Source organism: Gavialis gangeticus, unplaced genomic scaffold, assembly GCF_001723915.1.
Source record: "Gavialis gangeticus isolate Ggan-Ray unplaced genomic scaffold, GavGan_comp1, whole genome shotgun sequence".
In the NCBI taxonomy this organism is placed as follows: domain Eukaryota; kingdom Metazoa; phylum Chordata; order Crocodylia; family Gavialidae; genus Gavialis; species Gavialis gangeticus.
Genome location: NW_017729022.1, coordinates 151760103 through 151786009, shown reverse-complemented (window position 1 = coordinate 151786009; position 25907 = coordinate 151760103). Strand labels below are relative to the sequence as shown.

At 39.3% G+C, this 25907-nt stretch overlaps 1 protein-coding gene across 2 annotated transcripts in view; it reads right to left on the bottom strand.

Annotated features, from left to right (window-relative positions):
- Positions 1-224: 224 nt before the first annotated feature.
- Positions 225-25907, bottom strand: part of SRBD1 (S1 RNA binding domain 1) — a 256830-nt gene continuing 231147 nt past the window's right edge. For both annotated transcript variants that reach the window (XM_019516329.1, XM_019516331.1), the window contains 5 exons: positions 25049-25155; positions 21552-21728; positions 20310-20471; positions 3681-3865; positions 225-1221 (listed from right to left, as the gene is read on the bottom strand). In XM_019516329.1, coding sequence (XP_019371874.1) covers positions 932-1221; positions 3681-3865; positions 20310-20471; positions 21552-21728; positions 25049-25155 — 921 coding nt within the window. In that variant the 3' untranslated portion in view covers positions 225-931. The remainder of the gene's footprint in view (positions 1222-3680; positions 3866-20309; positions 20472-21551; positions 21729-25048; positions 25156-25907) is intronic.

Genomic DNA, 25907 nt, shown 5'->3' with positions numbered 1-25907 from the left:
CATGCCAAGAACTCTCTAGTTCCATTGATTCTGGTCAAAATAATATCTGAAATAAGGGCAGGGAGCCCCCAAAGGCAATTAAGTGATATAATGTTCTGATAAGTGCCTCTTCACACAGTTTTGTTTCCTGAACCAGAATCCTGTTGGTCTGCACACCATGGCTGCTGGGTAGAGATTGCCTTGAGATTGCTCAGATGCCAGGTGCAAAGAAAACACTGAGCAAAGCTGGTCAGAAAAGTTTTATTCTGTAAAGGTACAGAAAAAAGAAAAGAAAAGGGGTTTTGCAACATCTTTTTCAAGTAAATGTGCTTAAGGCAGAAAAGGTTCCTAAATGCTGATAACTGGCCAAATCATTAAAAAATAGCACAACATCTTTCACTATAGCTCAAATAAAAAAAAGTAGAAAATATCTGATCCAATAACGGTACTAACAACATGCTCAGATTTTAGGCTTATATGCTGCTTGGTCTAATTGTCAAGTATAAACAACACAAAAGTCCATTTCAAAGATGCTGCCTTAACTACCACAAGGTACAACTTTTAAGTCCTTCTTCAGAAAACAGCAGGAAAGCAGGCCAATGATATGCCTGTTTTTCATTCTGAACAAAAGTAGATGAGTCTGGTGGAACAATACTGACCAAAGGCTGCTTGAGAACAAAACAGGTGAAAGACTTGTTTTGGCAGTATATCGGGATATTTATTTTGGAGGCTACTTTAAGTTAACAGCCACCACCAGTGACTGTAAAAAGGAGGGATTAAGGAAATTTGGAATAAAAAAAAGTGAGAGTGGAGATTTTAAAATTTGGACTAATCCCAGCATTTCCAATTTAATCAATAAATGCTTGAACTGTAATCTTTCGAACACTGGGGACAATACTGAACTTTTAAAATGAAATGTTTGGTAACTGGTAAAAAAAAGAAAAAAAAATTCTTATAAAACACGAATAAGATCCAAAGTTATCCTTGATCGAGGGATATCAACATTGAGCACTTTAACTTCTACTCTTTCTCCAGGACCTAAACCAAGACTTCTCCTCTTCTTTGCTTTAGAAAGTTTTGCTTCTGTTATGTTCCTAATCGGAATCAACCCTGATTTACCCACACCAATATCAACGAAAGCTCCAAAGAGAGTAGCGTTCTCTACTTTTCCTGTGAGAACAGCACCAACACTTAAGTCTTCAAGGCAGACTATGCTTCTTTTGAAATCAGGTTTATCAAAATCTAAAGCAGAAAGAGAGAAAAATCAAGTTTTTGAAATAGGACATCAGCAAGACAATAATACAGTTGAACTTTTGATTTCCAGTAAGAAACTTCCTGTTGTAAGAAACTACCAGGTTTCAAATACAGTTTCATTAAGCTTTTAAATAAGGGCCATCTCTATAATTCAACTGATTTTTTTTCCCTATTGTGTTCATGCTTTGTGTGGTCATTTAGAAAAAACATATGCTAAATGGGTTACAAAGTACAGAAAGCCTTTAGCAAAGGATTACCCCACAAAGGGCAAACAAATTGTTTGCCTTTTAACAAATGGTTGTACAAAAATGTACTGGAAATATGAAAAGTACTGGAAATAGCTCATCATTTGTTCAGAAGACAGGCTATCTTTTTCAGGTGCTCCTTGCCAGAACTTCAGGAATTGTACATAAGCATATATAACTAAACATAACAAGGTACATATTCAGTCTGAAGACACCTTTAAGCAACAGAAAAGTTATTCAAAGAGCTAACTCAAACTTTCAGATATTTCCAAAGACTCACCACTCATTTACGTGTCTGACACGTAATTCTGACATCAGAGAAGTCACTCTTTATTGCCACGGACATGAATGGAATATAATTTTATACACAGTGTTGATATATTCAAGTTCCCATAGTAAAACAATGGGAAGGGGCAGGACTTAACATCTCTCATCATTTTCTTCTCACTTACTGATCATTTACCAAATTCTCTTTTCCTTTTTGCCACCCTTAATACCTGACTCACAGTCTTTCCTTAGAGCTGCTTTTCTTTTCTCTCATGCACTGAGTCTGTTAAATTAAATTAAGAACATGTCTGTGCTAAGTTAGCAGTAGGAGTTTCAAACTTTCATTAAAAAATCAGTTCCCCATATTGTCTTTTAAGAAATACAATACAAGTGAAGGGTCTAAGGCCAAAACCAGTGAGCTCAATGCCTGAATGGCTTTGGATCAGACCTTAAGAGATTATCCAGTCAGATGATGGTTTTAAAATTATTTTTCTGTCTCCCTTCTCTAAATACTTTTTAGTGTTTCATTTTGTATTAAGCTGCTTCAGGAACACTAAGCACACAGCAATGGCATATTTTGGTACAAACTGGAGGAACCACTTAGGAACTCCTCAACTTTGTTTCACATACACCAGCTTCGTCTGCATGGGCCCAGTAATTCATCCCTAGTGAATTGCAGTGCATCTCTACTGGCAGTATCAACACCATTTTCCCCAAGGCAGTTGCACAGGAAGTGAATGACAGCTAGACACAGCTAATGAGAGGGTGCCTACTGTGACGGACAGTGACTGTCAACACTGGATCATTCTCCTACAATGGCAATTGACTCCATAGCAATCAGTGCTTTGGTTTGTGTTAGATCAGTTCAAAACAAACTCAGTTCTTATTTATAGTAAGAAAACTGCAACAAATGTGTTCATCAATAGTTAAATCAGCCTAGGCACAGGCCCTGTCTACACTAATAGTAGTTCTAAAAATTTCTCACTATGATGCCACAGCAGGTATATCAAATACTAAATATCTCTATTAAGAACTGTTGTATATTTTAAGTAATAAATAGTATGTCTGTTGCTAGATATTCCATTTGTCTGTAAAACTGACATGATTGCTCCATCATAAAGTACTATAACATTAGAAATGTGTTTTCATGATCAAGTGTGGGATATATTCATAAAGCTGTAATTAGGTAATGAATGCTTAGTGAAGTGTATAGGCTGGCAAGGTCTTTAGACCAACACAGTTACAACCTATACTAGTGAAGTGTATTTTTCTTTTAGCACCAGTCTACAATTTATCACAAGTGTGTTTTTTAGACTTAGCTTTATCTCTTGCAATTGTATGAGAATAGAGTTCATTTAGCTATAAGGTTCATTAATCAAAAGATCTACTACTCTCCTCCACCTTTCTCATTATTCTCATCCCCAAACCTGCTCTACATTGCTGCAAAGATCTGACCAGCAGTGGGACATGAACCATGCACTATAATTAAACTTTTCTCAAGGCACTATGTGACAATAAATCAGTATGTTACATTACTACTCCATATATCTTTATTACTACTGTTTAAGTTTGGTCTCATTATTCTCTGATAATGAAAAGCCAACAGTATATTTAATCAGTGCAGAGTCAACATACTGAAACGGTCTCATTTGTTACGAGCCACACAGCCCACCTTTCTTTGGCTCAAAGGCCCTGATTTAATACAGGATTCACACTCCTTAATCACTGACCAGGCAAATACTATCCGACTAACACTGTGTTATAGTACTTTTCTCAGATAGGATAAAGGGAGGGAGTTAGTTGGCCTGCGCATCCACTAAATTCGTTGAAATCTTAGAAGAAGAAAGCGTGCAGTCTGAAAAAAATGGGATCTAAAACAATCTAATTTCAGATTACAACCCAACTGCCTTCAAAGGTAGGGCATTCGGTTCTTACCTGTTCGGATGTCAAAGCCTTCAGGCTGAGTCAGGCCATCAATGATTAACTGAAGTGTATGTACTGTTGTATTTAGCATTTTTGCTGCTCCTTCTGTTCCTTCCTTTTGAATTACTGAATTTACTTGTTGTTGCATGTCAGGTTTTCCTATATCATTTGGATTTCCTCCAGTGAATGTTAAAAACCTTGCAAGTTAGAGAGAGAGAGAAACTCCATAAAAATCAATAGAGTTATTTGTAATATTTGTCCGTGAAGACTGAAAGCTTGCCAAATGTTAAGTTTCACCTATTTTTGATGAGGCACAGGCACAACCCCCTCTTCTCCAAACCCCCTCCCCATTTTATTTCTTTCTTTATTGTTTTTTAAAGACTACATTCTACATTTATACATTTTAAAAAATGTATTTCCTAAGCATATAATCCGACATTCAACATTTTTCTATTTGCCTTCGGGCTAAGACCAAACTTGTAGTTTCAGCCTGAAAGGTATCTTTCTGGCGAAGGTTAAGAATGACTGAAAACAAAGGCTCAGAACAGAAGCTCTATACAGTAAATAACCCTAGTTCTTTTAGCTTTTCTGTGTAAGTTTTGCCTCCCAGACACCTACTCATTTTTGTTTGGATTCTTTCAAGACTGTTCACATCCTTTTTGAAGTGTAGGGTCCAAAAACGGACACAGTACTCCACATGAGGCCTCATTAGTGCTAATCAGGGGGAAAGAATCACTTTCCTTGATTTGCAAGTGATACGACAACCCAATATGCTGTCAGCTTTTTTTTTTTTATGTAACAAGAGCACACTGTTGGCTTGTACGGTAACCTCTAGATCCTTCTCTTTAGTACTTCTCCTTAGTACTGAAGCCTGGCCAGTCATGCCAGTCTGCAATTGGGATGTAGTAGTTGCATGCACAAGTACAGGATTTTGCACTTGTCTTTGTTGTATCTCATCTGGTTGATTGCATACCATTTCTCCAGATTACCCAGGTCATTCTGGATCCTAACCCTACTCTCCAGAGCATCTGCAACTCTACTCAACTGGGTGTTTTCTGTAAATTTACTAAGTGTTTACTTGATCCCAGCATTCAAATCATTAATGAAGATACTAAAATAAATGGAACTCATGGCAAACCCCTAGGGTACTCTACTGGATACCTTCTGCCAACTAGCCATTGATGACTACTTGTTGAGTATATTATTGCTGTAAGTTGTTACGGATCCATCTTACAGTATGTACTTACTTTTGCCAGTCTGTATTTCCTTAGCTTGTTAATGAAACAGTGTCAAAAGCATTGTTAAAGTCAAATATACCAGCATCCACTGCTCTCTCCACATCGATACAGCATGTCCCTTTACCAAGGGAGGAAATCAAGAAATCAGTGGTGAATCCCCACTGGCTGTCCCTGATCATTTTATTCTTCTCTAGGTGGTTAGATTCCTTGAGGACCTGCTCCATGAGTTTTCCAAGTATCAAGGTCAGACTCTCTGTAGTTTCCAAGATATTCCTCTTTCCCTTTCTTAAAGATGTATGTACATCTGAGACCCAACCTGATCTCCATGAGTTCTCAAAAGGGGATAGCCAATGGCTATGAAACTACTTCAGCCAATTCCTTCAGTACCCCAGGGTGCATCCTATCCAGACCTGCCACCTTGAAAGCATCCAGCTCAGAGGCCGGCAATTATTTGGGCTCAGCAACCACATAAGCAGTTCTGGGAGCTGCCCCACCCATCCTGCCCACAACAGCCTGGAGCCCAGGCGCCCTGCAGCTCCTCCCTGCCAACAGCGCACAGCTCTGACTCTGGCCCAGCCCTCACCCACTCCAGACTTACCCTGGCCAGAGCAAACCAGCCAAAATCGTGTGCACAGCCCCGACCCTGGCTCGTCCTGCACCTGCTCTAGATGCGCCCACCCATGTTGCACAGTGGCAGCAGCCAGGCAGAAGCTGCTGTTCAGCATGGAGGAAAAGCGGCCCCTCCACCTCACTCCCCCCGGGCATGGGCTCAAGGGGGCTGCAGCAAGAAGGGCCTGGCAGCAGCAAAGGGGAGGGCCCACTTTTCCTCCAGACTGAGCAACAGCTTCTGCCCAGCCACTATTGTTGCTGCCACTGCTCAGTGTGGGTAGGCCAGTCTGGAGCAGGTGCAGGCTAACACGTGGGCCAGGCAGGACTGAAGGACCCACCATGGACCAGATAAAGTCCCTCTGCTGTATTTTGCTCACCCCTGATCTAGCTTCTCTAAGTAGTCCCTAACATGTTCTTCTACAACTCTAAGCTGTTTGTCTCCTTCCCTGTCTTTGCTCCTAACTGCACTCATCATCCGGCAGCTGCCCCTATTTGTGAAAATGACAGTAAAAAAAAATATTAAATACTTAAGCCTTCTCTGTATTCATAACTAGATTGCCTTCTGCCAGGGGCTAATCTACCAGTGGGCCCTGAGCTGTGGGGGGGCCCTGGACCTTCCTTCCATGGTGGCGGCACCCTCTGGGCAGCACCTGCCTGCTAGCAGACTACCCAGGCAGCACTGGGCGGTGCTGCCACCAGGGAGGGAAGGACCAGGGTCCCTGCAGCTAGGGACTGCGTGGCCACCCATCAGCTCACCCCTTGCCTGCAGGAGATACCAGCAGGCTCTGCCGGGGGGTGGGGGTCTGGAAATCAGGCCCCTCACCATAACAGTGATGGAAGCCCCTAAACTGAAATGCTGTTTGTTTGTTTTTTAATTTTAGCAATTAAAACCCCACTGTTTCAATTTAGGGGACTAAACCCCATCATGTGTACAAGTGTCCTTGAACTCTATCATGTTGTGGTCACTGTCGCCCAAGTTAACTTTCACCTTCGCATTCTCAACCAAGTCCTCTGTTTCTGAGCAGTAGGTCAAAAAGAACTTCCCCCTACCTGGCCTACCTACCAACTGTATAATAAAGTTACCCTCACATGGTCTAGGAATTTGCTGGGCTGGTTGTGCACTGCTGTGTTTCCCTCCCAGCAGCTGTCCTGATAACTGAAGTCCCCATGAGAACCAAGTCATGTGACTGGAAGCTTGTGGCAGTTGTTTAAAGAAGGCCTCATTCATCTCCTCCTGCTTTATAGGCCTATAGCTGACACTCATGAGCTCTTCCCTGACTTTTACCCAAATGCTTTCAACAGGACTACATTCCAGTTCATACTGCACCTTGGGACATGTGTGCATCACCGCTATATATATGGCAACTCCTCCTTTTTTCTCTTGCCCCTCCTTCCTGGACAAGCTATACCCATCCATGACAGCACTCTAGTCACATGAATAATTATATTCAATAATAGAAGTCCATCCACCCTTACCAAAGCTGCTGGGCATTGACTTATATAATATGACACACACACTCTGCATAACAGAATAGCTTGGATGTCAATAAAACCAACCCTATTTCTTAAAATGCATCAAAATCTATTTTAGCAGCAACAATAGCTAAATGTCAATCAACTGCAAAATGAGTTGTTTTTAAATTAATATTGTGAGAACAAGGAGGCACCACTCAATAGGCTGAGCTATATAATAGTTCTCAAATGGAGCAATCTGTCCTTTTCTCAGAACTAGCTGCAACATACACCACCTAGTTTGGACAGTGATGTAACTGGGAGTGGGGAAGGGATGGGGAGGAGGGGCACCAGCCCCAAGTGCCGACTATGAGGGGGCACCAGAATCCAGCTGGGAATCTTTGCCAAAGCAGCAGCACCCTGCATTGCCCAGCCACAGGGGCCAGGCAGTTCAGCCCTGCACCCAGCAGTGTAATTGGGGGTGGGGAAGAGAGTGGAACTGTGCTCCTCCCACCCCATCCCACCCCAGGGAGTCTGTGCCATATAGCAGGCTACAGCTGCCTTGAGTATGCAGAGACCCTGGTAGGTTAGACTTCCCTTTCTTTTACCTCTCCCACCACTCTCTACTGTGGTAACCTGCACCCCCCTCCTCCCACAAACCCTGGTCCTGAATGAGCTTGTTGCACCTCTGAATCTGGATATTCAGTAAGAGACTTATTCCATTGAATAGTATGGTATACCAATATGACCTTTTTCAAAATTGACAGATATAGTGTTAGTCTGTCCTTTATGAAGTTGCATGTCAACATAATGGGAAGGCACAAGACACTTTCCATTTACCTTGCATATGTTCTGCACAGCAGTCAGGCATGACTGCAGAGGAATGCTCTCTCTATACTCTTCCCCGTGTGCCCCATAGCTTGTGCCACCTCTAAATTAGTGAGAGAAGTGGGAGTATATTGCATGTCACAAAGGGGAGTACAGCAAACAGGTACATCCACTGAACACCAGAGAGTTGTAAGCATCTAAGCTTCCAGAGATTGAAAGCCTTCTGGCATTCCCCTGAAGCCGTACACCTCCATTCTGTTCCAAACGCAGTGCTCTGCCTTCAAGGCAAAAGTGAGGCAAGTATTTTCTTTGGCAAGAAATATTGTGCTACTTCTACTTGAGGGGTCTCTTTTGACAACATAATTCATGTCCTCTTCCCACTGTACTGTATCTACCTTTGTACCCAGTTTTCAGCCATTAAGACAAACGAGTGACTCCCTCCCCTTGGAACCAAATATATGGTATCTCTGTGGTACAATTATCAGCTAAAAAAGAAAGTTCATCATATTCCTTTTGCTTTTGTTTTAAGAGGGGCATGCTTTTGTTTTGATCTAATTACTGAATAGAGTTACAAATCATAAATTAATATTCATCATGGGAATAACTTATTTTTCCTTTCAGAAAATGAGAACAAATGTATAGTTAACTCAAATAGTTCACCCATCTTTGGTTAAGGGGTACTTTATCTGTTAAAATAATGCTCCTTGCATCACAAAAGTGGCTTAATTAAGAGAGTAGTGTAAATTAATCATTCCTGTCCAGTTTTTTGTCCCAAGACTTAAGCACATAAGATTGCTGCAAATGAAAAAGATTAGATATAAAGAATTTTTTGCTCTTCACTTTCCTTTTACATCTGACAGCAGTTTAAGTATTTCCCTTTTATAGTCAGAGTCTATTACACAGTATCAGGGTATAGAAAATGTTTTTAAAACAATGAACGTATGACAATGCAACCACAGAAAGCTGGCAAAAAGTCTGAGGGGCAGGCACTGGCTTGGAAGACTCCTTACATTTTTTTCTTAATTGAACAGATTTCAAGTTTTGCTGTTACTTAACTATTTTAAAAGACTTCTTGGCTCATCAGATACAACTATCAAATAAAAATGTAAATATCAAAACAAATTTAAATATATCATTATTACTGTGAACCCATTTATTTTAAAACATATTAATTTAAATAAATACTGGTGGTAGACTAATAAAGTCACCTAATCTACAGGCTACAAGCCAAGAAAGGACTATCCAAACAACACGCACAATTTCCCCCTCTACACGAAAAGACTTTTTGAAGCATCTGTAAGGATGGTACTGAAAATGTCTGTAGGTCTGGGAAGCATGCTCTTCAGAGCACAGCTAAGCAGGAGCTGCTGACTGTAAGTGTTGATAGATGGACAATGCCACACCAGAACACTAGTGACAGGCAACAGCTGTCTGAGCTTTGACTGACATGGCAGATGTAACATGACAATCCCTACAAACAGCGAGCCTCCTGACTCACCATTCTAAATAATATATGCTTTACTGAGTAGGCCTATAAACAAGCTTGCTGACATTCATGCACCTGGCTTTATTTTACCACAAATGGAAATTCATCTCGAGTACCTCCAAGTAATACTTTTTTCACCATTAGAATTTCATAGAAGTGCATTCATGTTGTAAATCGGTAACAGGGTGTGTTTCACTGGTAATAAATGTAACCACATGGAACGCTCACAGAGGCACAAAAAATGACGTACAGAACTTTCAACTGTGTGGATAATGTAATCAGTACGCACTGTATTGTTTGTGGATTTCAGGGAAGAAAAACAGCGAACAAAAAAACAGGACACAATCCAAGAACTAGTGACTCCTTCCTAATCTTTTCAGTTATTCATACAAGTAATTTTTGTTTATGGAAACCCATTAAATAGAATGGATTACTTGTATGAACAGGGTTACTCATATGTCTAAGGACAGTAGGATCAGGCCTTAAATACCCATCATCGTTACCTGACCAATTCAATTCTGTTATTGTCAAAGACAACAATATAGTTCTAACACAGGAAAGTGCCCAGTTTTTAGCAGATGAACAGTCTCACTTCAATGGCACTACTTGTGTTCTTAACGCTAAGTATCAGCTTTGCTAAGTACCTTCTTGAATGGATCTTTAAGAGGTATTTATCTTTTATAAGTTGTTTTCACTAACAGGTCCTAATGTAGGCAGCTATGACAGAAATAAAATCTCAGTAATAGTATAAAAATTGTCAACAGCAGCAAATTAACATAGCATTAATTAATCCAATAAAAAAACCCTCTATTTCAGAAATTCTCACATTCAGGTCTTGGTGAAAAAAATGCACGCTAAAATATTTCTATGGAAAAGATATTTCTGGGGAATTAGATATACATTTTTAGAGAGAGTGTTTAATCAGCTTACATATTTCATATATCATTTTTCACTCAAACCAGTATGCCTTGAGGGCACTTAGAACAAAAATCAATATAAAGCACAAAGCTCCGGATTGGTGGTAATGCATTATATTGATCATCTCTATTTTTAAATGTCATTGCTAAGAACAAAGTTAAATGCTTTCTTATTTAGCAAAAACTTTCTTAGGGTTACTGTAAGGTTAGGAAAAACGGTCAAAATAGTAAGGATATGGTAAGGTTAGAAAATAAACAGCACTTCTCTCTTACTTATTTTGATTTTAGCTGTGTTAATTAATCTGGATAATACCATCCTTGAAACAACAATTTTAACAGGTTTTTTTTAACTGACAGTGCTAGTTACATGAATATAGGAAAGCAATTACACAAGCCATAATGAAGAATCTGGCTTGTAAGTATTTTCTTGTGTGTATACAGAGAAAGATAACAAATTGTGATTAGCAATTAAATACAATGGTTAATAGAAAATACCATCTCACTGTAACAATCTAAGCAGTATAAAGAGAGTTAAACAAAAAATGAAATGTCGAAGAGGAAACTATTTTTCATAATTTTGGTCAGCCATAAAAGTAAGCTATACTACCTCCTTCTCTTTTGCCAGATATTGATTTTTTCAGTTTATGTGAACCCTTTCCTATGAAGGAATGCCAATTCAGGTAAAGCTTCCAAAGGGAAGAGTTTTAGCACAGACTAAACAAAAAGTTATGTAGCAAGCTTTCATTTCTGGAGCAGCCTTTGGGATGTTACAGAACCTACATAAAATGGTCACAGGCTAAGTCACTGATGTTTTTATTTAATACATAATTTCATCCATCTTACTCAGATAAAGAAAGAAAAGTTAGCATAAATGTAACAAATAAGCACATCATGTTCACTTAACTTACACATCTGCACAAGATTATAGCACAGACCTTGCAGCTTTTAAAGATAATGCAAATTTCTGAGCAGAATGCAAAGATCATCACAAAAAGGACCGGATATTTCTACGGAGACATGCAATGCATTTAAAAAAAAGGTTTTGAATAAATAGAAGCTTCTTTATGATGCACAGTAGTTCTCAAGCTATGAAAGGGCTTTAGACATAGTCATTCTTGTTTTATGTAATCATTTCCAGCAACACGACTTAAGAGCTGAGAGCACTAGGTTCATTACATTAAAGCAACATGATACGCCATTACATCTTGTCACAGTGCACACATGAATTAATGGTAATGCAATATAATCACTTTAAAAACAAAACAACTTTGCATTAGTATGTGCTTTGTTAGATGAAATGTGCATATCTGACAGTACCAAAAACAGTTAAATTTTGTGGGCAAACAGATTTAAATATCTAGTAATATACTAAAGTAAAAAACTTTTATAAAGCAACTTGGAGACTATTTCAGTGCTGCTTTCACTAACAAGATTAATTTCAAGTAATTTTCAACTACTATCTTGTATTATGTAAATGTCATATGATGTTTGTGTACTAATCTAAACTACTTGGTAGCTGGGTCCAGAACTAATTTTTATGCATCTCTGTCTATTTAATAAACAGGTATGAATATTTAACAAATTGTAACACACATGTAGAATTCTCTCTCAGTTATATACTTTATTACTACATTATCATTATAGTTCAGAGTTACTTTATAGGATTAAAAAACCCCCACAAATACAAGGACTTATTACACTATGTTTGTATTGTGGGTACTATACACTTCTGCTTTAGCATATAACCAGATAAATATAAAGTTAACTATATGACAGACTAATTATAGGAAGTAAAACATTGCTTTACATACGTATTTTTTGAAAATCAGTTACATAAACCATGATATTAAAAGAGTCAGAATAACTCAGTCATGTATTTAATTAGTTGTAATTAGTTATCTTAAAAGCTATGGTCACTACTAGAGCTATAGAAAATATTTTCACAAAAAAAAATTTTTTTCCTTCAAAATGTTATCTCCTTTTTATCCATTTTTAGAGATGACTGATATTTTTCAAAATTTAAAAATCTTTTTTAACTGCCTCCAGTTATGATATTGGAATGATAAATATGACCAGTGAGTGACACAATAGCCCAACCCCCCCAAACTTGTAATACATACACACACATGTGATATACATCTCAATGTGAGAGATATATCTATCTATCTCAACGTGCATGTACACAGACACACACAATCACTCTTACCAAAAAGCAGATATTTTAAATTGCTTCGCCAAATGCTCTTAATGTTTCAGGTTCTTATTCTGACCTTTCATTCATTGAGGTCAACATTTAAAAAAACGTTCTTTAATGTGGGGCAATTGAATGAAGTTTTAGGGACCTAAATTAAAGACTTTGTTCTTTCCTCCCACTGAACTGCAAAACATCCAGTGTTTCCTATTGTGTTTAACAGTGTAAGCAGGCAAGCATTTTACTGACCTGCTGTCATTTGGGTCCCTGCTGGGAGCTCAGAACTTCTGAAAAATCAAGACACTTATTTAGGTGCCTAAACAAGGGCTTCCTAACATTCAAGCTGCTATGTATTTGAAAGCACTGGCTCTAGATCAGGGTTATCCAACTGCTGGCCTGTAGGCTGCATGCAGGGCTTAAGTTGCAGCTCCTAGACTCCTGCCCAGCTGCCACTCCCTGCAGCAACTTCAGGCTCTCTCCTCTCCCTCCTCTGGCTTCTCCTGCCTGCCCCCCACTCCAGAGGATAGAGTGAGGCAGGCACATAGTGCAAGTGTGGGGAAGAAGGGGCATATATGGTTATACAGTGTAGTGGGGGAGTGCATGCACACAATGTGTGGCCTGGGGGGGGGCCCTGGTTCACCCTGGTGTGGCCCCCAGCCCATGTCTACTTAGAAGCTAGACAGCCCTACTCTAGTCTAGAGTATGCCTGTTGATATCAGCGGTACTCAAGCACATTGATGTAAACACACTGTTGGCATGTAAGTTCATTTTAAAGTTCTAAAACATAGCAGAGTGACTCCTCTGAAAGATCTGCTGCACAGGGTACTTATTACACTACTTAACCCAAAGACTCATACTGAAAAAATAAAAAGACACATTTTTTCCTTAAATAGCCAGGGCACAAATTCAGTGCATAAACTGGTACAGTTGCAATACTCAAAAGATTTTTGCTTAAGTAGACAGGGCGGTACTTCCACAGCAAACTAAACATGTAAGAAGTACTGTTACAACAAGGCTTGGAAGCTACAAGACTGGCCAACTCATTTTGAATATGCAAAATGAAACAGAAATTCTAGCAGAAAGTTCTACTAGACATGGAAGCTCTTTCCTGAACAGTGATACATCCTGGGACAACAAGGTACCAAATAAGTGAATTTCGACTCCTTGCCTGAAACTCTAAGTAACTGTTTGGGTTTCTTAAATATGGAATGGGTATCCCAAGGATGAATGCTGATAACTGAAGGAACAATACATATGCAAGTCCTGAATGGCGTAAGTGAACACTAGCTCTCTCCCAAAACAGCAGAGTTCTCCTTCACCATTTCCCAGGGAATTATAATTTACAACTCCTGTCTTCAGAGCTGGCTCTTTAGGGCATAAAATTGAGTTACCTGTTACAATCCCTCAATAGAACAGCTGGAATATCGCCCATCAACTGCTGATTCTGTTCTTCTAACAGCCACTGGCAGAGATATTCTAAAATCCTGAAAATCTAAAACACCACTGAGATGAGACCAGATTACAATACAGTTTAACTTTTGAACACCTGATTTTAATGAGATTTAAGCCTGTATTTAAGCACTTGGTTGAATCAAAACCCAAATGCTGAGAACAAAAAGCATGACAAATACACGTGTATTTGTGGCCTGGATCTCCAGTTTAAGATACATCACCTTGTATAAAACAAGGTCTTGCAACTGTGTAATCTGCAGGAGATTCAGACCTGCGTAATGCTGAACGATGTCTTTAAATCCCTTTTATAAACAGTGGCACAAGATTCCTAAAATGTCAGACTCACTGAAATATAACCTGCATGCCAGATGTTACAATTCACATGCATCATATATGCATGATGGTTGTCATCCTTTATTAATATTGTTGCAGGATTTATTTTTTGCTGAATATTTTGATTTAGAGATACTAAGCCAACTGCACCAACCCGACTGATACAACAAAGAGAAATACCATCCTTTTCTACTAAACTCTCAGTTTATGAGCATCTGACTGTAACCTGGTTCTGAGGATTTCCTAAATGTTTCCTTGGTTTTCCTGGCAGCTCTTTTACAATATATACTCAGAAACTGGATACTTTCTACATGCTGTATTAATTGTATAGAGGTGGATTTGCCACTATAAGCTGGTTTTCACACATAGACTTTTCAGAAACTTAGAACTGTCCCAACTTTGCAGGAAAACATGCTCCCTACAAAGTGCTTATGCAGAAATTCCTTTGGCTTTTAAGATTTAGCAGGCCCTTTTTGGATGTAGAATATTTGAACATGTTCCTATGCTTGATCAGAATGCATCATAAAGTCAGGTTTGGACAGTGTGGAAATTGGGAACAGAAAATTGTTTGATCATCTGCACATCATATTAAATCATCAGTAAAATGCTTTCCAATTATTTTGTAGGAATTGTACAGATTTCGAGTTAAAATGACTAAATGCCATAAATCAATTATACCAACAGCATTTGTGCTGTGACAGTAAAGATTACATCACCATTTCCATTATAAAACCCCCTATTTTTCAGGGGGTTTATAATTTGGCCATAAAAATTGGCTCCAGCCTGAAGCTTGGCAATCAAAGTCCCACTTGGGACCAATTTTTAAACCATTTTTTGAAACTGCTAACAGTTTAGAAAAAAAGAAATAAAATTAGCAGTTTCAAACTTTGATGGACTTCTACTGCTCAAAAACATTGTTTTAAAAAAACTGATAATTTTGCATGTCACAAATCTGTAATGTGGACCAGTGGCTTTGAGTCCTTTGGATAGGAATGGTGGATATAGATTACTGGGTTGTTTTCTTTAAAAATAAACTTTATTTCACATGAAAACTTTTAATCTAATAGAATTTTAATAAAGGACATTCTGTCATGCAAGAAGGGACAAAACCTGCCCAGGACACATTTATACAAGCAGTGCACAGCACATTTTGAATAATTCTGTAATAAACACTCCCACTAATAATGATTTTGATGCATTGGACCACACCTATTTGTCTTGAAATCTATTATACAAAAGGCAAGACTGATACCACGTGCATAAAAAAGACCTTATGTAATGCTACCAGAGAAAAATGGTTACTCTGAAATTAATTTCAGGTTTCAGAATGAAACAACCAATGAAAGCAGATCTGGCTCATTCTCTTTCCATTGGTTTCCCGTGAACACATGTTCAGCAACAAGGATTTATACCCTTAAATGTTACCAATACCCACCCTAACCCAGTGAAAATATCTCTATTAACATTATGGGCTTTGGATCAAGCCTGTGTTCTTATCCAGTGTTAAAGTATGAAGTACTGGTATAATTTTATTTTTAACCTACCTTTTAACAACATATTAGAAGTCTGGAAAAGTTTTGTTATGAACTCTGGTAAATTTCACAGTTTATGTACTTTTTAAGGGAAATTTTATTTATAATCCCTTGAAATTCCGATGAAGAAAAAAGGAAGTTTCTAACCAATATCAAATAGTGGTGTTAATAGTCTGAAAGCAGGAAATTCACTTTACACTCTTTCTTTAGGTGAATGATGTGTTAAATCCTGCATTACATTTCTTGGTCTTAATCAGTTTACTGCAGAACATACCTAATTTTTTCTCTCAAATCCATGCATCTACCAGCTGTTTACAATGCTGGTAAACAGAGTGAAACCTTTGGAAATGCCACTTACTGTAATATGTGACATCCAGCTACTGAATATCAAAGGCGCTGGCTAGTCAACTTAGTATTAAAAGTTGGTCACAAACCAAATAGGAAACCAGGGGGAACAATACATTAACTTGCTTGTAAATATTTCCACCAAAGTTTCACTTTGAGAAGCCAAAATGCTCAGTAATATAATGGACAGATAATGATTCTTCTAAAAAAACTGCTGCAGTAGATAAAGACTATGCAAATATAAAATATAGCATGGTTTGCATCCATATCAACCTTCTGGGATGACTTCAAAACCTGCAAAAGCTAAAAAGGTTAAACACACAGATAAGGGATCTCTTCCAGGCTGCATGAAGTGGTGCTGGTGATTCAGCAGGTGGCACTCTTCCCTCTAAATCACTGATAAACTAGTAACTCAGATTGAAATACTATCTTCTGATTCTTTCATACAGAAGTAAGGCTGGAAAGGACTTAAAGAGATCATCCAGCCCAAACAGTGATCAAACCTGCGACCGTGGTATTGTTATTAACACCATGCTCTAACCAAGTGAGTGAAACAGCCTAAAACTTACGCTCATTAAAGACTGCATGACACTTTTTATAAGAGGTGCTAACCCTCAGTTCCTGGCCAAATTCCAAATCAGGCAATTGTATCCTGTCTACTAAAATTCCCTCTGGAATTTAAATTGGATATGGCAGCCCAGATTCTCATTTATACTAAGTTTCCTACAGAGTACTCTACACCCATCTTAAAGGCAACTTATGCTGCTACAGCAGCATAAAGGACCTTTGTTAAATCACAGAACATAAGAATAAGGGCTATATTTTTCATTTTCTGTGTTGCTTTTTTGTGCGACAATATTACATAATGTTAAAATGCTATTCTGTCTCATCAGTAATTGACTGAAGTTCTATCTTTGGTGAGGCAATCCTTTCTCTCTCTCTCTCTCTCTAAATAAGTGATGTGGAACTGAATTTTATTCCTAGTATATGAAAACTGGAAAGTGAGATGGATTATAAAAAAGTGAATTGGACCAGTCACTTTCTGTTGTCCAAATCAAAGGGAAGGCAAAACTGAACATCAACAGTAATGTTGAATAGTAAATCAGAATTTTAGTAATGTACAGTATTACATTTTAAAACTTGTATTTTTCTGAACATGTAACACTTAAATATTTCCAAAGAACACTGGAATTTTCTTATTGATTAAGCAAAGCAACATTTGCTCAACTTGATGGGCATTTCTCTAATCTGTCTGTAATATAACATTTTTGGAACATAACCTCTTATCAATTACAAAATGTCAGGCAATGTTCTAGGCATTACTAAATGGGAACAACTGAAAGAGGAAAATGGGGGGCATATGGATCCCCTGGCATCTGGTTTTGCAGAGGCAGCAGTTTCAGCCACCTCTGCAATTATTTGTAGATCAAAGACTAATTTTTGGCACCCATTAGCAAATTCTGGTATAACAATATCCCCCAGTCTCAGGTCTAATAATTTTCCCCAGTACGGTTAAAGATCTTAATACCCTGAAAAAGAAAAGAATGGGAAGTGGTGAGGGAAATGGAGGTTTAAACACATCTTCCGTGTTGAGGACCAGGACGAAGATGCACTAATATGGGAGCACAGGGTTCACGTGAAGCTTTTTGTATGGAGGAAGGGAGGGAACATTTAGGAAAATGGAGACAAAAGGAATGCATACAGTGAACCTGGCATGGAGGAATACTGACAGACTGTGTAAGGGAAAGGGGGTAGGAGGATGTAGGGAATCTCTTAAAGGCACAGGAAGAGAAAATGGAGAAATGCAAGACCACTTGTGTGCTCAACAGGCTTTGTATTGTGCAACAGTATGCAGCCCTCTTGTAAAAGGTGCGACAGCAATGTAAAGTAGCTATTCAACAAGTTAATGATGTTCCTTTTAAGTATGGAGCATAAACCAGTAGTCTAAATGCTTGAGCTTTAAACATTTTTATTTACTCGCTGAATATAAGCATCACACTTACTAACTCAAGGGAAGCAAAAACTTGGTTTTCTCAATACAGTGACTGCAAAGAGCTCACAGGAACCCTAAAACATTTAACTATGACTGAAATTAACTCCAGGAGAGATTAAGAAAAGAACCTGTTCACCACAAATCACTTGAAAAAATAAATAAGCATTAGTTTATGGTACGAGATAATGTTTTCTCAAAAGGAGAGGTAGAGTCCAATTTCAACCATAGGGTGATGATAGAGAAGATCACATCTTAAGCTAGCATTTACCAGCTGTTTTGCCCCTGAAGAGAGAGGAACACATGGGCTCCTAATTACTTTCTGGTGACCTACATGAAAAAAATATTTTCCTCTCAGCCAAAGGTCACATACTAAAACTGCCACAGTGTTCATATACTTGGGAACTTATAGACATCTTAATTATCACCTGGCAAAAATAAGAACTTAATCTTAAATGCTTAAGCATAAAGACACACACACTTATATATACATGCAACAACATACTTTGTTGCACTATTTTTATCAATAAAAAAACTGTTTTATTTAGAAAAGTAATCACTAATGGTTAGAATGGTGACACTAGCTGACAAAATAACATAACTAAGTTAATTTGCTAACAGCAACATTTAGTACCAAGCATATGTTTAAACTCTACTGCTTTTAAGAGTAAATGACCTCTTTATTCAAAAACCAAATGGAAGTAATAACAATCAGCAATATTATCTAGATACTTATTTAGTTTGTCTGCTTTGCCCAATAGGTTACAACTACCTGGAACTAGGTATTACAGCATTTTAAAAACATTTTGAACAGCTTCTCTGAGAGAGAACTCCTTACTAACAAACCACAGGTGCATAAAAAACATTCACTTCTGCCCCTTCTATGTGTTTGCAAAACTAAGGTGCTATGAATTCTGCTGAAGTTAACTGAATGCCAGGCAAAGCTGGGCAGAGTTGGAAACATCCAAGGGCATTTGCCAGGCGCCTGTACTAAATCCAGCTGTAGAAACAAGCAGTTTAACTTATGCATATTTGCAGAAAAAGAATTTGCTACTTACTCCTAACAATAAATAGTGACATGGCAGGGGAAATTTACATGTAATGGGGAAAAGAAATAAAACAGAAGGGGAGGAAACAGAAGAAAGGGGCTCAGAGTTATAGCAAAGTGTTGAAAGGGTGTCACTGTAGGAGGAATAAGTGGGAGGAATGATGAGAAGAAACATACTGGGATTTTAATACACAAAATACTAAAGCTACAGTATTAGGGTACATGATCCTTTAGGCCCCTGACTGGCATTCGTTTGAAGGTGCAATGGGATCTGATCTGCATTCCTAACAATTACTCTCTTGCCATGCTACACACGGAAGACAGAAGGAACAATTTTGGAATCTCAGATCAGGGTCCAATCATGCCATATTTGTCAGTGCAGGAGGACTGTGATCCCAGGGTGGTCCCAATCCTGGGGATTGTGATCCCGGGGTGATCAGTTCATCAGCAAATCAGGACCACCCCAGGGCTTGAGCCCTGACCAGCTGATTGTCAGCAGGATCGAAACAGGACAGGGTTGGCCAGTGCAGGCCTGACAAGGATGACGAACAGCTGATAGTTGGCTGGTAGGGACCACACCAGGGCCTGTTGGAAAACTCAGTATAATCCACCCTGCCACAAGGTAGGATGGAAATCAGCCACAAAGTTATTACACATGGTTTGTGGCAAATTAGCTATTTTGCATAATAACTTTGTGGCTGGTTTTCTGTTTTATTTCACCATTAATCTCCTGAAAGTGTGGCTAGTTTACACTTCAGGACATGACTAACTAATTAATTGCATTTTAAGAGTAACATCTGCCTGGGGCCTTAAACATGGAAGTATAGAGTATGGTCCATGCAAACTTTACAATACTTATCTTCCTCATTGAAATAAAACTATGAAAGTAAAATATTTAAACTTTCTGAAAATATAACAGAAAACCCTAAAATAGGGAACCATATATAGGGATAGGCAACAATATATTCCAAACACTATTTACTTGAGAACTTCTGAAGTGAGCCTCTTTTGCAGAAGTGTGAGAAAGATCATTAGGTTCTCTTTCTCTCTCTCTCTCCTTCTCATACACATACACTTATACTTCCAGTCTCCAGAAGTTGTAGAAGTAGTTTTAAACCCCACCCCCAAAAAAACAACAACCACCCAAAACAAAACAAATCACCACTTACATTTTCAAGACTAACTTTGTGAAGCATTCAGAAACTCTCCCAATTCCTTACCTCATTGCAATGTTGTATGATTCTGGGTGGATACAAGTTTGGTCCAAAGGATTTGGCTGTAGCATCACATTTGTTGTTGGTTTGCTTCTTTTCTTGCCTTGCTTCACGTTTGTGATTTGAATACCTGCATGGCCTTTTGCTACAAACTCTTTTTGCTGACTGCTGTAAAAAAAAAATCAAAGAGAAACACATAGTTCATAGTAGAACAACACCCATTACCATAAGATTATGCATTCCTTGATTACCCACTATTACTACACATGACTAGAATACCTAACATCCAGTATATTAAAATAATTCACAAACAATGAATTATGTATTAAACACATGCCTTTAGGCATTAATATATTTACAGATGGAGAAACTGAGGCACTGAGAGGTTAAAGAAATTTACCTGTTATCAGAACCATGGGACAATGGAACAATCTGCCCAAACCATTAGTGGAATCTCCTTTATTGGAGGCTTGCAAGAAGTCAGATAAACAATTGCCTAGGCTGATTTAGGAATATGCACCCTGCATATATGGAAGGGGTAGACTCAGGAACCCTCAAGGTCCCTTCCAACGTGAATCTTCTATGATGGTATACCCAAAGTCACTCAGTGAGTCACTGACAAAACAAGGGGGTCCGGACTCTGGGCCCTAATTAGTGCTGTGCAAAGATTCAGTCACTTATTCGGTTCAGTGGAGATTTGGCCCAATTTAGTGGCCGAATCTTCAAATCTGAATCAAATCAGGAGACCCCTTAATTTCTCCAAATTTAATTGGAACCCTCTGTTTCAAGGGCATGTAGAAAAAACGTTTAAAGCTGTGTCTATGGCTGAATCACTGATTCTCCAAATCTTCAGACTCTGATTAGGCCAAATTGAATCAGGGACAGTGACCCGAATCAACAAATCGAAGTACAATCCCTGATTCGGGCTGAATCTGAATCAAATAGGGCATGTTTCACATGCCCCAAGCCCTAATCAACCAATCATACTAATTTAATAAGACAGCTCAGTTGCTGGCTTGAGAAGGAATGGACTTAGAATAATACAAAATTAGGGCTAAAAAGGCCCTGCAGAGGTCGTCTAGTCCCATCCCCTGCTTCAGGTAAGATTATCCCATGTCTTGTTACACAGGTCACAAGAGCTAAAGGATTCCCCTCATCTCAACGCAGGCACCAAACACTGTGGGAAAGAAATAACCATACCCCATTGCTATATTATTTTTCCAAAATATTTCACACTTTAATAATTACCTGCAAAAGGCTTTTATGTACTCTTGGTTAAACCTGATGAAGCCAGCACACTGTTGAAAGGTTTTTGGACCCAGTCCTTTAACTTCCTTTAGCTGCTCCCGATTTATAAATGGTCCATTCTTCTCTCGCCATTCAATTATATTCTTAGCCCTATTAGCATTCAGTCCTGCAATATGTCTAAGAAATAAAGTTTTCAAAATATATTGGTGACGATTAGAAAACGACGAGCAAATCTGTGTATTGAAATAATGCAAAGTTGCAGAAATGCTGTACAGAAAACTCTAATATAATATGAATGACCATTTTATAAATATGCTGTTATGCCAAAAGCCAAAATTCTGGAAAGAGGACACCTTTCCTTCATTTTGTAAAAGGATCCACAGAAGTTAACAGGTCCCTGCGGGTCTCTTTTACAGGATCAGGACCAACTCTAAATCCAGGTTCTAAGCACAAGATAAGAACAGTGTTCATGAAGTGACACTGACCCTAGTTCTAAAAAACTGCCAAGAACTGGCAAAATAGCTTGATCTGGAACTAGGCAGAATACCCAGAGAAACTGAAGCAGTACAATTCAAAGCTAAATGGAGAACCTAAAATATAATAAATGCACAAATACAGATTTTAGCATCTAAAGATGGAAATTTCTCTAAATATTTCTTTAGAAATATTGAAAAGTAGATGACTGAACTACACAGCTTACAAAATTTCAATTGTTCTTTCCAGGTCAGAAAAGATATCTAATCTCTAATGCCTGCAAAGAGGTAATGAGTATATTTAACATATCAGACAACATAAAGGATGAGCAATGCTGACAGTCATCCAGACTGTATACATTGGGGGTCAGCAACGTTTTTGGGTGGGGTGGCAAAAACATTTGCAACCTTGACTTGTAAGAAGTTGGCATGCCAGGGGCAGGTGGTGGGAGAGCTGAGGGGCCTGATCCTTGTTGCGGCAGCAAAGCCCCAGCCTCTTTCCTGATGTCAGCCCCGAGGTGCACATGCCAAGCAAAATGCCTTTGTATGTCACGCACTGGCACATGTGCCAGGGACTGCCTACTCCTGGGACACACTTACTTAAAATTTAGGCTGAGAAAAACACATTATCATCATCAGCAACAGTAGCAGCAGCAAGCAGCACCCCTTAACTCACCACCTGCCCAGATAAATTTTATCCACAGGAACTGCAACTGAGTGAAATTGTTCGGAACTGTGAAAATCCTATTCAATTCAATTTAGCAGCAGGAACTGCAGAATATAACTCAATCAATCAAACAGTATAGAACTACTATTTCTCTAGCAAATGAGCTGAACAGGAAAGAGGGCAAGAAGGACAGCAAAGAAGGCAAGCATCAACACATTTAGAAAAGGAACAAAGGAAAAGAAAAGTAGATGCAAAAAAAGAGCCAAGTGTAGGTGAAGAAACGTACTAAAAAAGAGCTCTTCATTAAAAAAAAGCAATAAGGGTGAAGAAAAGAAGTGGTTATATGGACTGCTTTCATTTCTACAATAATTTGCACTGCAAAAATTATAGGCATGGGCCATGAACAGATGTTCATTCTCAAAACTTTCCATGGGTAGAAATTCTTTTGGGAGAGGGAGCAGTTTAGATGTTCAGTGTGCAGCCACCCCTGCACCCTGCCATCCTGAGACCAGGGGGAACCTAGTTTGGGGAAGGTAGGGGAATAGTGTGTTCCACTCCTCACGGTTCCCAGGGCAGCAGGAAAGACTCACCACACCTGTCCCAGTCTAGGGTCTGGGAAATGGAGGAGCAGCCTCCTGTACTCCACTTTCTATCTCTGGGAGCAGAGCAGTGGGAACACTAGGGTAAAGCCTCCATTCCCTGTACCCAAATGCCAGTGCTCTCTGCCTCTCCCCCAAGCCAAGCACTGCCTGGTTTGGTGAAAGGGCTGGAGGTTTTGCCTTGTTTCATTTCTCTCCTGGACACATAAAGGAGGAGAGAGGAACAGCAGACTAGAGATGCCCACCCAAAGCAGCTTCTCTTCTTCTCTGCTCCTGATCTCAGGGAATGGAGTGAAGAGAGCAGTGGTGCCATGATCCAAGGGGACAGAGCAGTGGGGCAAATCCCCAGCCCACTCCACACACCCGGTCTCCGGTGCAAGGGGCAAGGAAGGGGGAGTGAAGTGTGTGTGTGTGTGCGGGGGCTTTGCCCCACTACCCCTGGAATAGCCTCACTGAACCTGGTTCCCTGGCTACTCCTTGCCCTCTGAGTCCTGGCATTCAGAAGAATGGCAGGGAGGCAAGGGGAATCTGGCAGGGTACTGGAATATAGAAAGCCTTTGAGCCTGGCTCCCAGGCTGCTCTGGCTTTTAAAATTGCCCTCTCCCATCCTCCCCCTCCCCCACAATGGCAGGGGACAAAGGGAAGCTGGCAGAGGACAGCACTGCTCCCTGCCTTCAGCACTGGGTGCCCCACAGCTGCTTGGCAGGGAGCAGCACCCCAAAACCCCTGCTCACTTTTTACACTGGGAACTCTGGTGTGAGAAGCAAGTGAAGCACAGGTGCAGCTACTCCTCCCCTCCCCTCCCCTCCCATTTATAAGGAGGACACCACACTTTCTCCAGACCAGAGTAACCCCAGTCTCAGAAAGACATGGGAGCCTTTTGCCTGGTTCCATTTCTCCTAGTCTCCAGGAGGAGATAAACTGGGGGAAAATGTTTAAACATTCAGTCTCCTGGGAGAAACTCTCCCAGAAGTGATTTAAATCATGGTGGTTCCCATGAAAAATTATTTTCCTTGTGGAGTGGCCATTTTTGGTCTGGGAGAAAAAGCTTGACTGTCTGCCCAACTGTGCTTTCTACCAGGAGAAACTGAATGGTAAAAACGGAATGTCTTTACATAGCCATGACTTCCTCCTATTAAAGTCAATGGGAGCTTAACCACTGATTCCAATAGGTGCAAGATTTGATCCTATTCCGACTTCTAACATTTGCTTTTCCAGTCATCCATTAGATCAATTGGTTGAATTTTTTTCTTCAATAAATTAGATGATTTTTTCAAATGCATTTTCACAAAAACCAACTAGGGAGCTAGTAAAAGCATTCGTAAATTCAATGTGTGAAAGGGACCTGTTTCATAAAGTACTGCCTCAAAATGTTTTTCTACTTGCTAGCATCCATAAAAATACTGTCTGACATACAGAACAAACATGTGGAAATCCCTTCTCTTGTAACATAAATGTACAAATTAATTGCACCATATTATATTTTTATTGTGGTATTTGTTTTATGTGATGGATTATTACTTTAAAAATATTTGTTTTTCTTTGAAGAATGATTTTACCTTGCAAACCACATCCCTTTCAAAAACCTGGCTCTCAATATCCCAGTAAAACACTGTCTTAATATGTCATTTTCATGTAATTGGAAGTTTAATACAAGACCTGTTTGCTCCAGCTGAGTTTGAGTCAGATGGCAGACTAAACAGAGACTCTATGATCCAGAGCCATGTAATTACTGGAATAGGAAAGTATTTGACTCACCTTAATAGTATTTCTGAGCAGATGTTAATATCAACTCCTACAAAGCTGACACACTCTTCAACCACACTGTCCAGGGTTGCTTTGAGCAAAGTCTGCGATACATCGTGCTGAGACACACAAATAGAGATATTGGGTTACTTAAGTGTTGGAACATATATAAATGAGAACTGCAGACAATTGCAATTTTAATAAAACATATGCTAGTATTTATCAATATATGAACAGAGGGATATCTGATTTAATGCTACTGTTTCTATTAAAGAGATTAAAAAGAAAAACCTTCCAAAATAACTCTTTGCAACTCTGTCACATTTTAAATTCCTGGAATAAGTGACATGTTACATTTCCTGTTAAATTACACCATTTTGTAGTCTTGGCTATATGCTTCCCTACATTACATAAAAACAACATTTTATTAAATGACCTATAAAAGACAGGAGTTTTGCAAGTGTATTTATTTTTTAAAACTGATGTAGTTTCATAGTTTCTAAGGTCGGAAGGGACCTGAGCAGATCATCGAGTCTGACCCCCTGCCGTGGCAGGAAAGAGTATTGGGGTCAAACGACCCCAGCAAGGTGTACATCTAGCCTCCTCTTACAAGACCCCCAGGGTAGGAGCCAGCACCACTTCTCTTGGAAGTTGGTTCCAGATCCTAGCCGCCCTGACCGTGAAGTAGCGCCTCCTGATATCTAGCCTAACTCTACCCTCTGCCAGCTTGTGACCATTATTCCTGGTCACTCCTGGTAGTGCACGGGGCAACAGGGACTTCCCCAATGCCTGCTGGTCCCCTCTGACTAGTCTGTAACAGGCCACTAGATTCCCCCTCAGCCTTCTCTTGTGGAGGCTGAACAGGTTCAGG